Source organism: Penicillium taxi, assembly GCF_028828555.1.
Source record: "Penicillium taxi strain IBT 34144 chromosome Unknown utg000002l_segment0_segment0, whole genome shotgun sequence".
In the NCBI taxonomy this organism is placed as follows: domain Eukaryota; kingdom Fungi; phylum Ascomycota; class Eurotiomycetes; order Eurotiales; family Aspergillaceae; genus Penicillium; species Penicillium taxi.
In genome coordinates, this window is record NW_026643204.1 from 4021169 (window position 1) to 4033938 (window position 12770).

Sequence of the window (12770 nt, forward strand, 5' to 3'; positions counted from 1 at the left end):
GATACGAAAAGCGAGGTCTGAGTCTACCGCCACACTTCTGAATCGCCAACTTCGATATAGTCTTTGGTGATTTAGACCTTTCTGTCATGGGAATATGAAAGGTCGTTTACCGGATCATATGCCTTGATATGGACTTTGATGATGGCCTTGTAAATAACAGTAGGGTCATGGGTCTACCGCCACCGCTCTCATTCGTCAACTTCGAGATGCACCTTGATGACCCAGGCCCTGCGGAACTACCAATATACGACACAGAATAGACCGACTCGACCACGACCAAACAACCTCCTCCTGACCTACCGATCAACCGACTTACAGACCTCTACCAACCTCTAACGACCAGACAAACCGAGATGAAGATGACGGGGTATGGCAGACCATATTATAATGGTGATAGCGAGACCGAGTGTCTGATGCGAACACGCTCGGAGTTTTGCAAGTCCAACTTGAACCTGATGGAAAAGCTCCAGCTAACACATGTTGAACATCACAGATACGCGGGCAGCCCGAACACTGACACCCGTAGGCACAACACGCTGTGACACCGCAGGTACGTCTCCTGAAACATTTAGAAATTACTAACCGGTTGGCAAAGTCGAATTCTCAGACTGTTCGCGGTGCCAGCTACGAAGCTTCAGTCTATTCAATAGATCTGGAGAGCCAATGAGAGTCGCCTTTTGTCTTCATCTTGGGTTGATAAGCCTCAAAATCAAAATGGGAGGACTTTTCCGTTGATGAACCTCGAAAAGATCGAAAGCTTTCGCTGTTTCCTTTTACTTTATCCTATTTCATAGACAACATAATGTGAAATTTATCTTCATGCCAATAATACTTTCAGCTCAGTCAAATTTTTCATTGAGCTTTGCAACTAGCTCATATATGGACAGCTACAGCAAAGATGTCATTCACTCTTTCAAATCCATTCTCATCTCAAAAGTCTTGATCGTATGGGCTCACTTATGGGTGTGATGCTAACTCACACACAAGCCCCTCCGTACTCTTAATAGATCTTCTAGCACTCACAGACCTCAGGATGCATCAGATGCCTATTGAACTTCTCAGATCATCTCACATTCACTCCTTCAGCTATTCCAAGGGACCTGCAAACTTCGGAAGAAATATTATCTCGAGATATAACTCCTTCCTAGTGTGTTATGAAATCATATCAGAAACAATGCAGATGTCACTCTTGAAGTGCGGCTTACTCAAATCGATACCCTGGAGGTCTCTTCTGTTACAAGATTGAGTCTCTTTGTATTGATTTCAAGCTTATACGTTGCCTCCTTCTTCTTCGAACATAATTGAACTCTTTGACCTAGCTCTCTTATCAGTCTACACGACTGCTATACTCAAAAGTGTCCTTAAATGAGCCATTTCAGGTTTATTTTGTTCTACAAATGTTGCTGAAGCAAATAATATCAGGTGTTTCGTTAATAACTCATCTGAACTTCTAGGACTGCAATCATCCCGTCCTGAAAACTAAGCTCGCATGTATCCAAAACCAAATAAAACTGAGCCAGCTATTGTGCGCGGGTATTGATCAGACACCGTCAATGAAGCCATCACCCCCAGCCTCCGTATCGACCTTCATCGAGTCCACAAGCCCACAAACCTCAAACAACTTACGAGGACTAAGCCCCTCAGGAGTTCCAACAACACCCTCTTTCTTCAATTTCTTCAGCGCAGAGCGAATACCCAAATAGGCGGAAGCCAGCGACGCGAACGAGAAGATCATGATCCGGAACCCCATTTCCTCAGCCTCCTCAGTGGTGATAACGGGACTTGCGCCATTCTCCACCATGTTAAGCAAAAGAGGCCAGGGATGTAAGTCTTGAACAGCTTGACGTGCCTGCTCCTTCGAGGTGAACCCCTCCAGAAGACCGACATCGGCACCAATATCTCTTGCTGCCTTTAGCCGACGGATACAGTCGTCGTAGCCATGTTGCTGGAGAGCGTCGGTTCGTGCAATCAGGACTATCTGCGATTGCAGCCGGTCTTTTGTTTGCTTTGCTGCTCGAATGCGCGTCATGTACTCATCAAGACTGACGACTTTCTTTCCGGCAAGATGACCACAGCGCTTATTCTGGACTTGGTCTTCGATGTGGAAGCCAGCTACACCGGCCAAGATGTATTGATGTACAGATTTAGACACCATGAGCGGTCCTGTCAATGTCAGCTCCGATCTCCAAGATCAACAATCTCAGAATCGGATGAATATTCACCTCCATAACCGTGATCCATGTCAGCAATCAATGGGGGTCCGTACGGATCAAGGTTAGCAATCATCTCAGCGTTAGTCCGCATATCGTGGAGTTGAGCAAGACCGAGATCTGCCATGCCTAGTCTAGAAGCAGTTGTGCCTGCACCAGTCTGGAACAACATATTCACATGAGCGTAGATCGACAGGAGAGTGGATTGACATACCATATAAAGACCTTTGAATTCAAGCTCTATCGCAATGCGAGCAGACAGCCCGTCATAAACCCCCGGACAGACGATCAAGTCCGTTGTTTCTTCGAGCATTCTCCGCAGCTTGCTTGCCCCTAGAGTAGGATCTAGTCCCACGGTAGAGTGGCATGGTTCGTTCATTGTATAGTAGCCATCTGCATCTTTCCCGGTGATAATGCTAGGAGCCATGGCTATGTGTACAAAAGGATTGAAGGAATGTTTCAGTGACAGTTGGAGTGATGAGGAGCGAAAGGATCGAATTTATATTGCCTCGTCAGTGCCAATGGGATATTTGCTAATCAAGAGCCATGTGGCAAAAACAGAATCGGTCGATGCTAAGAAACAAGGATGTCAACATTTGAACGAGATAAGAATTCAAAGAAAAGATGATTTCTTGGAATTGTAACCTCTCTCTCATCGCCAAGACGCAATATACTTATATTCCAAGGATTTTGAGCTTGAGGTCGTACTGATCTGACCTCGTGAGTCCGGATGACTGCGTCTTTTTTTTCTGGCTGTTCAGGAGATTTGCTCAGCCTCGAAGGCGTCTTAACTCTTCTTCTTGTTCTTGAAGTTAAAATGTCCTCTTATCAGTTGCTGCATGAGAATGATATAAGTACGAAAATAAGCACCAGGGGTTGCATGGTCCGTGGTTCTACTGAACCAGGTACATACCTGTATCGTCCAATCCTGAGACGGATAAGCACGACTGATCATATCTAGAAAGAGATGTGGGTGCAACGTCATTGCCAACAAGACAGACTGAGTGTTTAGTGCGCGAATTTTGGACCTAGTCGATGCAGACTCAGCCCCCCAAAGTCAGAGGTCAACACTATTCAAGCGGCAGCAAGTATCAGACGATAGCGCAGACTCGTCTCCGTTGAGAGCAGTGGTACATAAGTTCCTGGCAAGCACGCTCGCGACTTGTTGTTGGTAGATCTCGGGGGAAGGGTTGCTTATGCCCAGGTGCCAAGATGCTCATTATCAAGACCGTTACTTTCGTTAGCTTGGCATTAGAGCAACGAAGAGTCGACTGTCAGCGTAGTGTTGAATACTTATTTTGCTAGCCTGTGATCAAAAAATGCCATGTATCTGACGGTGACTGACGTTATACTGCAAATTAAGGGGATGGCGTATCATTCCTGGGTAAGTTATGCTCTATCATGTGAAAATTTGATATAGCATTCCTCTGGCGATTCCAGGTCCACTTCAAAATGATACATGTAATTGATAAAAACACCGCTTCATACTAGATTCATAATCGCTATGTTAACTCATTCCGCTCCATTGCCTCATCAACCGAGCGCTGCCAATTGATCCGACAAATAAACAAAGCTTCAATCGCAGAGACAAGGCCGAGAGCAATGGCAACACCTGTCCAGAGACCCTCACAACCCCAGCCTAAATAAAAGGCTGTTCCCATACTGATTGGCATGGCGATGATGTAGTAGCAGCAAAGTTGAATATAGCCTCCAATCTCCTGGCGACCCAGACCACGGAGAATACCATTACAATTCGCGGCCAGGGCGTCAAAGAGCTGGAATGCAGCACACAATGGAAGAACCTGTGCGACCAGATCGATGACTTCTTGATCGGAGCTGAAAAGCATGGGGATATAAGATCTCAGCGTCGAGAGGAGGACCATGTTGAAAATACCGACGATGGCGGCTCCGCAGAAGCTGACCTTTGCCGTCGTCTTTGCGGCATCGGCCAGAGAGGCGCCAATCAAATTTGCAATACGGGTGCTGCCGGCAATGGATAGTGGGAAGGGGATTTGCCAGGTTATGCTCGAGATTGTACCAAGAATAGACTGTGCAGCGAGTGCGGACGTGCCGAGGTAGCTTGATGCCAGAGTCAGAACCTCAAATGCCAGACATTCCGCCTCCACCATGATCAATCCTGGCAGGGCGAGACGGATCATGGGGCCCCAATTTTCAAAGGCGCGCTTGGTGAAGCCACACCAGCATTCAGAGCCGACTCGGAAGTAGACCCACGTAAAGAGGCAAATTGGGAGCAGATTCTCCGTAATGGCCACAGCGATAGGGGCGCCAATAAAACCCCATTGCAGTTTCTGAATGATGTGTTAGCAAAATATCATGTGAAGAGATTTCGAAGTCGACTTACCCAGACAAAAAACCAGTTCATGAACGCATTCAACGGGGCACAAACGAGCAGCACGTATAAAGACGGAGAGAAAATTCCCTGTGCTTGTAGGTACCGCTTACCACTTTCGAAGCAAGCGTACCCCGGTGTGCCGAGAAGCGCTACCTTCAGATACAGACCGGCCATTCTAGCCACCTCCTCCTCCGGAACAATCAAGAGCAAAATATGCTCCGAGAAATACCAGAGCACGGCGATTGGGATACAAATAAGCCAAAGGAAGAATATCATGCGGAGCATCTGCAGGCCTACAAGCTTCCTCTTTCCAGATCCATACGCCTGCGCACACAACGTATCCAGACTCGTCGCGAGACCAGAAAAGACTGCGCTTCCGGTGATGTTTACGGTCATACTGGCCAGACTGACGGCACCAAGTTCTTCCTTACCCAAGTGTCCGATTGTGAAAATACTCGCTACAGTCAACGAGTATTGAAGTAAAAATGTCACCATCAACGGCAAGGAATATTGAATGATCACCTTTGTTTCCCGCTTCCACGTCGTGTTGATCAAGCCTGCTATCACTGCCTCTTCCCATTTGCGATCAATATCCTCCGGTGGTATACCATCATCATCGCCGAGCAGAGGTGTGGTATCGAGTGGACCAGCGCCATTCGAGCTGCGCACAGAATCATAATGGCGCGAAGATTTGTGAGAGATGGCACTGCTGATTTTGTGTTTAGGTGTCGGAATGACAAAGTTATCGTGAAGAAGATCCTCCTCGGCTCTGATAGCTCGTTCGCGCTCGGTATCTGTCAGCTGCGCATGGCCGCTATTAGAAATCACTGTAGCATGGCTGCCAGCAGTGAAATGACTGGGACGGCGATAAGATCCAGCCAAAGAGTGAGGATTTGTGCCGGCATGGCTACTAGATGGGCGCACGGTTGAAGAGCCTGAAGTTTCGTCGTCAATGTCTGAGGAGTCATCGTCGTCGTAGTGGGCAAGGTCGCGTGCAATAGCCGAAGCGGCAATTGGCGAACTGGAGGTAAAGGAGCGGCTGAATGGGCTTTGATGCTCCGACTCCGTATACAAGATATTGCGAGGAGTCATAATTGAGGAGATTGATGAAAGGACCTGTTTCAAATCAGAACCAGCATCATCAAGCTGAAGCTATAAGAGTGGCAATAAGAGCTTGACAAGTTTTGAAAGGGAAGTGGAACGAAGTGTGGAGATGAAGGGTATAGTGATATGGATATGGCTAATCTAAGCGATAAGAGGCAAGTACTAGCGGCGGGCTTGGTTTCAAGGACCAGATGAACGAGTAAAATATCAAGTCAGATCAATAGATAAGAATGTGCGTGGGATGACTCGGACTCGATTACTCGATGAACTTCTCCACGCATTTAGATCCACAGTATCTCCGGTTCCGGCGTTCGTTAACTTAAGTCTTCGGCTTCTCCTCTTTCATGCCATTTAGATCGAAACTACTAAAACTAGTGCAGGTCAAAGTACCTACAAAGCATGTTGTATGATTTCAATCCGTTCTTCTGTTACAGAGTACTGGGAGGAATCATTTGATATCCCTATTATACGGAGTACTCCGTATATCAAAAGGAAATACTGTAATATATTTCATAAGTTACAAATCCTTACATTTATACTGCGTGCAGAATAGATTTCAGCCAATAATATATTTTCTTATGAAAGGCGGTATGTAAAACGGTCAAAGCTATAAGTCCCCGGTACCGGTTCCTACTCGCTGCAAGATACAGTGATATCAAGATGGGCGCAGCAAGTGGTACTACCAACTACCTACTACTATGTTTGCAGTGCAGCAAGTGGCAAGTGGCAAGTACTACTAGCAGGTACCGCTCCTGGTGTGACTTCAAAACAAGAGGGATTTCACGTCAGATTTCAGTTACCCATTCAGCTGGATTTTTACATTGAACCATTTCTAGCCCTGGGGACAGAGCTCTTGACCCGTATATTTTTAATTTGACAGTCAGTATATTCCGAAGTTGGTACAGTGGTACTTTAGTACTTATTGTTGCACGGAATACAGACTTCGATACCCAGTCGGAGCGTATTAAGTGTTTAAGCCTCCGACATCATCTTGCTCATTCATTGCCCCCAATGGCACCTGGAGGTCACATGACAAATTACTTAGAGTCTTCAAACCTCACCTTGACAAAAAACTACCCAGTACATAAGCAGTCTCTGTACTGCTTGCTCCTGCACCATGTCTCAACTCACCAATTCTGGTAGAGGGAGCTTGCGAGGACCGTACAACCCACTGATCAACCCGATTCATGCCAAGCCGGCCCTGGTAGAAGAGTAAGTCGCAATTTGACATTAGGCGCATACCTTCAATATTATGAATGCTTGGCAGCAGACGCTGTTCTATCAGACTTCAATGGTCCATCCTTGAACAACTTTCTCCTCCCATATGAAGGCAACATGGATGTCTCATGTCTATTACCTATTATATCCCCGCACTTCCTGACCCGCCCTAACCTAATCCCAGACACATAGAAGACCAGCACCACATCCTCTTTTCAAGCCCAATATTCGGCGCCCTCCTCTTCGAAAACACATCCTCCGACGCACGCGACCACTGCGCAAACGAGCGGACCTTCCTCTCATGGCTCCGTTTATCAATGTACCTAGCTGTCGTCGCGCTTGCAATCATAATATCCTTTCACTTTCGTGACCAACCCACTGCGCTGGAACGGCGCATGGCTTTGCCGCTTGGTATTATCTTCTGGCTGTTAGGTTTGATGTGTCTGGCTAGTGGGTTCGCTAACTATGCGAGGACTGTTATGAAATATAGTCGCAAGGCTGCTCTTGTGCAGAGTGGTTGGAAGACGCAGATGGTTTTTACGGTTGTTGGGACTGTTATACTCGGAAGTTGTATTCTGTTCTTGTCGACTGAATCATAATTATAATTTTACGAGGTACACTCGTAAACCAGGATCTGGGGAGATTTGTTTAAATAACCGAATTTGTGTGTTCCGAAATGCATCCATGGGTCTATCTAAACACCAATGTATGAAGGTGAGTCCAAGGTGAGTCCAAACAGGACTCGATTATGATAATATCTGAATGTTGAAGGTATGTAGCGTGAAGGCTGATAAACACGACCGAAAAAAAGAACTAATTGGAATCGTCGAACTTACATCCGACGAATCTCTTGCTCATTCTTGTACTTGTCTAGGGCCGGCGTACCCAGGTGACTCCACCACTCGAAAAGCATGGAGTTGCAAATCAGCTTAAACCATGGTGTGAACTTGAGCCCGGGCTTCTCAAACATTGCCTTCAGCTCCTCTGGGGAGACGTAGCAGATATCACGGGCCTCATTGGGGTTAGGTACGACGTCGACATCGGCCTGGATGAAAAGAATATAATCGACTAAAAGCAGTCAGAGATGCCATTCAAACGTGATGGATCAGTTGTACATACCCTCGTGCTCACCCCACTTGCCATCACTGGGTGCCTTGTAGTGGATTCTGGTGAAGAATTCAAACTTGTCAAGAGGCACTTGCTCAGCCTTGATGCCGAGCTCCTGCTCTAACTTTCGCTGTGCAGCACGCTTTACTCCAACAACGGCGGCGTCGAGTTCAGCACCTGTCTCACCGGGAATTCCAAGGGGATGAGAGCAGCAGGTGTTGGTCCACATGTCGGGGAAAGTGATCTTCTCGGTAGCGCGCTGCTGAAGCAGGAGGCGATTTTTGGAGTCAAACAAGAAAACAGAAAAGGCACGGTGGAGAAGACCCTTGTCGATATTGGTCATTAAGTGGCCTGTACAGGAAGCAGGTTAGATTAACATATTTGTCACGAATTTCATGCTATTTATATAGGGATAGGGATGAGGCAAGCTTACAAGCCTTCTTGCTAGCACTGCCAATGGGTCGGTCATTGTTGTCCAGCACAATGCACACCTCATCCATCAGACGGACCTGCTCTTCATCATACCCCTCGAGTTCTGTACCCTCTCGCGAGGTGTTGCTAGTGGCGGATGGGAGAATGTCACGAGCGAGGGAGGTGTCGACGTCGGGGAAAAGGGTGGCGACATTGTCAGCGGTGATCTCCACCGGAGCAGTGATGGTTGTTGTTGCGCTCATTGTGTCATGTCAATGGTCATCAAGAGAAGGGGTTAATTGAGAGTAAAAATACGGAAAGTACTACGGCTTCCCAAGGCGGTAATGATCTGCCGCCCCGCGATCAGAAGCTACGGGGTATTTCTGATACTTCTTTTTTTATTGGAATCGCTTATTGAAGGACATCTACGACCCCTAATGACAGTGCTTACCACACGTGACGACCATATGGTTTCTTGTACTCGATTCTCAGCGTGACAAAACAGATAACGGCTTTGGCAAGAACTGATGTTCTGTAATAGCTAATACTGGACTCTGGCACTGACAGTCTGACAGTCTCACATATGTGGGAGACTGGGAGTAACTCTTATATACTATATCAACTATATGCCTACTAATCTCAAATCAACCTCATCAATATGTAGAGTATCAGGACATGGTCGGTCCGAAATCACGGGACATCACGTGCTTTTTTATACATTTGGGTCGTAGCGGATTCCACTTCAACTTCCAGAAATTTCATTATAAGTTTCAGTACAAGTGGACGCCAAATATTAGAATTCATTCAATTAGTCACATGACTGAATCAATTCCCCATGCTTAGGGCTCTCGGAACTTGCAAGTCCCAAGTCGACTTGACCTGGGTCCTGATATAAAACGTCTATCTCTTTCCCTTCTCTCTACGTAGCCCGCCTTGCTCAACTTTGAATTCTCAAACCTCCGACCCTTTTTCGATACTTACACTTGAAGAACTTCTCAAACGAACAACTTGACTTGACTAAGGACTTACTTGACTACATTGAAATCTCTCATCCTTTTGAGAACTCTTGATTCAATCAAAAAAATCTCCAGCACCTTCAAACCTGTCTTCTTTCTAAATTTCCAATTTGAGATCTTTCACATATCCTGTTCTCTTGCGAAATCATTCAAGATGTCTCCTGTTAACATCGGAAAGGTTCCCTCTCGCCGCCAGAAACAACAGGCTCCAGTTGACTCGACCACCACTCGCGCTGGAAGAGTCAGCAAGGCACCGGCCCCTTATGTTCCAGTAACTGGCCTACTGAAGGCAAAACGAGCTTGCCGCAAGAAAGAAACCGCGGTTGTTTGCGTGTACTGCCAGCGAGGAAACAGTCCTCTCAATAACAGCATTGTGTACTGTGACGGTTGCGACGCAACCTGGCATCAGAAATGCCATGATCCTCCAATTGAGAATGAACTGATCACTGTCAAGGAGGCAAAATGGCTTTGCCGGAAATGTAAGCCTCCAAAGCGTCGTCCTATCACTTTCATGCGCAAGCCTACACAACCTGCGAGCAAATCTACTCGCCTTGTTCACCCACGTCTTCAGCACGCCCCTCAACTGGAGGTTGGTGGTGAACTCTTTACATCAGATGAGATCCGGGCGTATGCTTCGTGCCGGTCTCACGCTGCCCTTGTGGAGTTGGTTGTTCATGTTTCGAGCCAGAACCCCACGCTCCCAATATTTCCTCGCAACATGCGGGATCTCCTCGCCTCGCAATTTGTTGCCCATTCTCAGCTCCCAGTGTCTGCAGCTCCTCTTAAATCGAAAAATTCGACTGTGGGTCCTCCTGTCCGAAAGAAGACATCAAACACGACTGCAATCAGTAAAGAACCGGAGCTCCTCACCACCAAAAGGCCCCGAACAAACTCGGCCCCTGCAAAGCCTGAGCTGAATGCCATCATTGGAAAGAACAACTGTGAAACTGAGGCTCCTGAGCCTGAGTTTCCCACCCGGAAGAGGGCGCGAACCGAGTCCATTGTCACCAAGCCCATTATTACTGCGCCATCTTCCCGACAGACCCGACAGGACAAGCCCTCGCTCCGAAACGCAGCCAATTTTCCTGACCCTGAGAAGAATGAAGATGTATTTGGTGTCGAGTTAACTGAGATTGATGTCAACTGCGCTGCTCCTATCAAGTTGGAGCCAGATGTGGAAGCAGGCGTCAAAGTTGAGGGTCATCACCGACGAATCAACGACCACCGACTGTACCCTCGACCTGGCAATGGCTTTGCGACCTCAACAGATCCAATTGACCTTGACATCATTGCAGAGGAGGAGGGGTACCTGGCATTCAGTCACAGTGTACATGGACGCCGAACTTGGGCTTACCTAGGTTCAAACATGTTAATTCCCGAAGTGCTGAACTAAAGAATTACAGCCGTCTTAAGCTGGACTTGACGGCTGTGATTCCTCAGTATTATCCATTACAATTGGTGGGATTGGGTCAGAAAGAGCTATTGGTTGCGATGGGTTCAATTTTATTCTTTATAATATGCAACATGAGCCCGTTTCCATGCTCAGAAATTCCAGTTTTGGCATAAATAACGCTGCCTGGCCCACAGCCATATACAACTCATTGAAGAGACCCGGTACACTGACTTCTCGGAAAGGCTTGCCGCTACGATCTTCGAGTACCGTTCTCATGTATTCCGGAAATTCATCATGTGGATCGGAATCTGAGGACTCATAGCGATCGTATTCATCGCGATCAGAGCGGTCAACAAAGAGCCATTTCCCGGACGGAGTTGAGGGTGTGTATTGAATGTCGATGGTTATCAGATCGGGCCATGATGGACGCTTTTCGCTTGATCCTGGTTGCCAGGAAAGCTCATTTCCAATTGTCATCCCGTAAAGGCCGAGTCTCTCTAACTGTTGAGAGAATTCATGTAGTCGCGACCTGAGAGAATCCACGCCTTGGTCTGTGATGGTATCTGGGGAGAAGTTGTGATCCCGAGGGGGGTTCGTTATTAAAAGTGAAGTTAAAGGTGAATATGAGCAGCGAGTTCTGATTAATCCATTAATACATAGTGAAAAATAGTATTTTAGCCTGTAGATGGAACATACCGTTGCGGTTGCGTTTTCTTAGACCCTTATCGCGTTTTTAGGTGTCATTTAACAATAGGTTAAGTGTATATAGGCAAGGAAACTGAGAGGCAAGACGAGCGCATGAAGCCGCCTCGATTTGTCGTCTATCAGATAACGCCTCTATTGTGAAAGTGTGCACAATCCGGAGTGGCTCTACCTGGCTCTCAAATGCATCAAGCCGAAGATAGTTTTTCTCAAATCTGCGGTTCAAAATATCTGTAGTCCGCTCGGCACGAGCGGCCTTTTTTCGCCTAAGTCTATTAGGGCTAGCGACCAGATCGCTAGGGGACTGGGATTGGATGGAGAGCGAGATCCCTGGTAATATGGTCCCCGGCTTGTTAACGATGATATGAAGGACTGAACGGATTGCTTCGGAGAAGATTTAATTATTGCGCTCATGCTCAGATTCTGTCTCGAAGTGAGCTCGGGCAGCTTCATCGTAAGGCTCTAGCTCCACGATCAACTCGATGTTCCGAATATATGACTGTCGTCGTGGGTCGTTTGTCAATCTTTCAAACTGATCTAGACTCAACGGAGTTCCTGTCTTGACTCGTAGTGTCGCCCAGCTTCGCTCCTCGACAACGGCCTGCCAATTGCGATTCACTGAAGCATATTGAGCCAATTCGAGCTTGCTGTTTATATGGGTTAACGGGTTGGCAAGAAGTGACACAATATGGCCAGTTATCTCTGGTGGAAGTGGCTACGTCATTTCACCTAAGGGGCAAGGGATCAGAAGAAGAGATAAAGTTTGATATTATGTGGAGACAGATGGCGGGGAGACTCATTTTTAAGGGTTCAGGGTCTACGCTATGTGCGATAAGCTTTAGGACTTGCTCATTATCCGAACAAAGAAGTTGTCATATAATTAATTTCTCGATACATTGTTGCTGAATGACCACATTATTATCATACGCCGGTAGGGATGGTAACGGATACAAGTCCGCCAACAATTTTTGATTACGTAAAATCCGTCAACCTGTCTGTACAGTCTGTCAATCCATCAATCCGTCAGTCAATCCGTCAAATCCGTCAAATCCGTCAAATCCGTTTGAATCCGTTATGTTTTCCTGTTGCAGTTTAGCGGATTAAAGTCCCATTTTTCACTTTTTTTCTTTCATCTAATTCCCTTCATCTATCTAACCAAAAATGGAGCCAACTCGACGCCATCAAAAAGATCCAGACCATTGTTATATTCTTAATGATGGCTATGATCCTAATGATCTTCCAACTGAATCTCAACA

The 12770-nt window shown here is 46.7% G+C and overlaps 7 protein-coding genes across 7 annotated transcripts; 2 read left to right on the forward strand and 5 right to left on the reverse strand.

Annotated features, from left to right (window-relative positions):
- Positions 1-1540: 1540 nt before the first annotated feature.
- Positions 1541-2637, reverse strand: N7495_003437 (isocitrate lyase/PEP mutase family protein; the record flags this gene model as incomplete). The annotated part of the gene is made up of 3 exons (XM_057206106.1): positions 1541-2163; positions 2223-2370; positions 2425-2637. 3 exons carry the CDS (start codon positions 2635-2637, stop codon positions 1541-1543), a joined length of 984 nt encoding a protein of 327 aa, XP_057066713.1.
- Positions 2638-3712: 1075 nt separating this feature from the next.
- Positions 3713-5655, reverse strand: N7495_003438 (MATE family efflux transporter; the record flags this gene model as incomplete). Its single annotated transcript, XM_057206107.1, has 2 exons — positions 3713-4519; positions 4573-5655. 2 exons carry the CDS (start codon positions 5653-5655, stop codon positions 3713-3715), a joined length of 1890 nt encoding a protein of 629 aa, XP_057066714.1.
- Positions 5656-6784: 1129 nt separating this feature from the next.
- On the forward strand, positions 6785-7484 carry N7495_003439 (DUF202 domain-containing protein; the record flags this gene model as incomplete). The annotated part of the gene is made up of 2 exons (XM_057206108.1): positions 6785-6879; positions 7070-7484. 2 exons carry the CDS (start codon positions 6785-6787, stop codon positions 7482-7484), a joined length of 510 nt encoding a protein of 169 aa, XP_057066715.1.
- A 233-nt stretch (positions 7485-7717) lies between these two features.
- Positions 7718-8666, reverse strand: idi1 (isopentenyl-diphosphate delta-isomerase IDI1; the record flags this gene model as incomplete). The annotated part of the gene is made up of 3 exons (XM_057206109.1): positions 7718-7953; positions 8005-8343; positions 8426-8666. The coding sequence occupies 3 exons, from the start codon at positions 8664-8666 to the stop codon at positions 7718-7720; spliced, it is 816 nt and encodes a 271-aa protein (XP_057066716.1).
- A 907-nt stretch (positions 8667-9573) lies between these two features.
- On the forward strand, positions 9574-10812 carry N7495_003441 (phf1/phf2 family PHD finger domain-containing protein; the record flags this gene model as incomplete). Its single annotated transcript, XM_057206110.1, has 1 exon — positions 9574-10812. The coding sequence occupies one exon, from the start codon at positions 9574-9576 to the stop codon at positions 10810-10812; it is 1239 nt and encodes a 412-aa protein (XP_057066717.1).
- A 117-nt stretch (positions 10813-10929) lies between these two features.
- On the reverse strand, positions 10930-11289 carry N7495_003442 (uncharacterized protein; the record flags this gene model as incomplete). Its single annotated transcript, XM_057206111.1, has 1 exon — positions 10930-11289. The coding sequence occupies one exon, from the start codon at positions 11287-11289 to the stop codon at positions 10930-10932; it is 360 nt and encodes a 119-aa protein (XP_057066718.1).
- Positions 11290-11911: 622 nt separating this feature from the next.
- Positions 11912-12314, reverse strand: N7495_003443 (uncharacterized protein; the record flags this gene model as incomplete). Its single annotated transcript, XM_057206112.1, has 2 exons — positions 11912-12161; positions 12244-12314. The coding sequence occupies 2 exons, from the start codon at positions 12312-12314 to the stop codon at positions 11912-11914; spliced, it is 321 nt and encodes a 106-aa protein (XP_057066719.1).
- Positions 12315-12770: the final 456 nt, after the last annotated feature.